At 34.0% G+C, this 2,039-nt stretch overlaps 1 protein-coding gene across 1 annotated transcript in view; it reads right to left on the bottom strand.

The window, feature by feature from the left end:
• The window catches only part of LOC106526995 (neuropilin-2), a gene marked incomplete in the record, with an annotated part of 146,560 nt that overhangs the window by 105,034 nt on the left and 39,487 nt on the right, over positions 1–2,039 (bottom strand). The window contains 1 exon segment of the mRNA XM_014021745.1: positions 74–255. Coding sequence (XP_013877199.1) covers positions 74–255 — 182 coding nt within the window.

Below are 2,039 nucleotides of genomic sequence, written 5' to 3'. Positions count from 1 at the left end.
TTTATATATTTATAATTTAGCTCTCAGCTTCTATAGAAAACAGCACAAGCAGCAGAAACTAGCATTCCTTTACCTGTTTTGAAGATTTCGTAGCGCAGCGAGAAGCCCGCCCCCTGGTGGGCGTAGTCTGACACAAACTTGATGTGGAGCGAGGGTCCGGATGAAATGATGGGTGCGGGGGCGATGTTGCTGCAGTGCTTGCCCAGCAGGTCCGTGTTCTCAGTGCTTCCATCGTGGATCTCTACATAATCGTATCTGCAAGAGACAAACAGGTGAGCRTAAGTACCCAAGTCTACGTGTCGAAAAAAACCGGAGAGACGCAGATTTCATCAACTTATTTTTGTAAAAAGAAGACAAATAAACAACAAAAGGAGCCAAAGGCATAAATGAAAATCATTTGTGATATTGATGAAGAATTTTGTGGATAATAAAAGAAAAAAAATAATTTTAAGAGGATAAAAATGTTAAATAATTTATTTTTTATTTATTAGACCTTTAATAGAAAACACTTCTTGTCTCAGTTTTTATGAATGGCTATTTAAATTACCTTTAAAATAAAGCTTCTCCTAACATAAATATGATGTGTTGAAAATAAATAACTGTTTTGCTTTCCATTTTTTTTACTTATTTGTTGAAAAAAGTGATTAGTCATTTCCTTATGAGCAAAAACAAGTTGAAAGGATAAAAGACAAAATCTAAAAATCACAATCAGCAACCTTTTGTGAAAATAAACAGGACGTTGACAACTGTTTTTCTGACACTGAAGGCAGGTATTGACAAGAAATCAAATTCTATTGTTGTTTATTTCACGTTTTTCTGACGACAAATGTTGAGCTTCGTGTGTGGACTCTCAGCAAGGAGTGCTGCCTCGGCGTCTGGATACCACAGGACACCTGCCTGCACCTAAAATAACTTCCTGGAGCTAAATAACAGAAAGAATTTAGGTTTGAGTTTGATTTAAAGAGGTTCTCTTTCAATAAGAGAACTTATTTTACAGCATGAAGCTGGTCTCATGCTTATTAATTCTAAGGTAAATTTAGTTTTTGAACTTACAGTAAAAAAAGCAGAAAGCCTGACAGTGACTCATCATACGTGGGTTTCTGGTGCTGCTGGGTAATAAAAGTAAAGTTCCTGATAATGTGTCGCCATAGAGCGCACATAATAAAGACACTTAATATAAATGAGGTGGTAATCTTTTCACTATTTGTTCTTTTTTATTTGCGTAGTCCTAAACAGTAAAATAATATTCATTATCTGTTCTGAGATTTAAAATGTAATGAAGCTTAAATGAACTTTTCTCCACTAGAATCAAATCATTTTTATATTATGCCAAGTTTTGACCTATTTTTAAGACACTCGCTTAGATTTAATTTTTTTTCTAGCAGAATTTCTGATATCTTCTTCTGTTTTTCATTTATTTGTTCAAGCCTTCACAAATTTAGTAATTTACCAATAAAACCTACRGAGAAGTTGCTCTCCTTCAGTCCCCAGAGGTGGGGACTTGAGCCACGTGACTTGGACTCGAATCAGTCTTAATAATATATGACTTAAGACTTGAAAAAAATGTTCAGAGACTTGTGACTTGACTTGGACTTTTACACTTGGGACTTGAATCGGACTTGACCTTATTTACTTCAACATACTTGATATTTTACCCAAAAATCTAAAGTTTAAAACACATTATTAATAAAGTGGGCCCCATTAATTAATTTCACTCATTCTGTATTAATAAAGGCAGACAGCCTGGCTTTTCTTCACATTCAGTACAYACTTGTGTGWWTGCATGAGCTGCAGCACAGCTAATCAAATTTACCAGGTTTTTAAAGATGGAAAATTATAGTTTAAAAGGAAGAGTAATTTCACAGCAAAGTTTATTTGAACTATACAACATAGAGGTGAAATTTTGATTATTTATGATACAATTAAAGAATTATTCACCAAACTATACCAACTTTATTTATAAAGCACTTAAACAACCACAGGAACTAAGTGCTGTACAGTCACAGTTAATAAAACACACAACAGTCACAGTACATAAT

This window comes from Austrofundulus limnaeus, unplaced genomic scaffold (assembly GCF_001266775.1).
Source record: "Austrofundulus limnaeus strain Quisiro unplaced genomic scaffold, Austrofundulus_limnaeus-1.0 Scaffold303, whole genome shotgun sequence".
Classification (NCBI taxonomy): domain Eukaryota; kingdom Metazoa; phylum Chordata; class Actinopteri; order Cyprinodontiformes; family Rivulidae; genus Austrofundulus; species Austrofundulus limnaeus.
The sequence above is the reverse complement of the archived record's forward strand: the minus strand, read 5'-3'. Positions and strand labels throughout refer to the sequence as shown.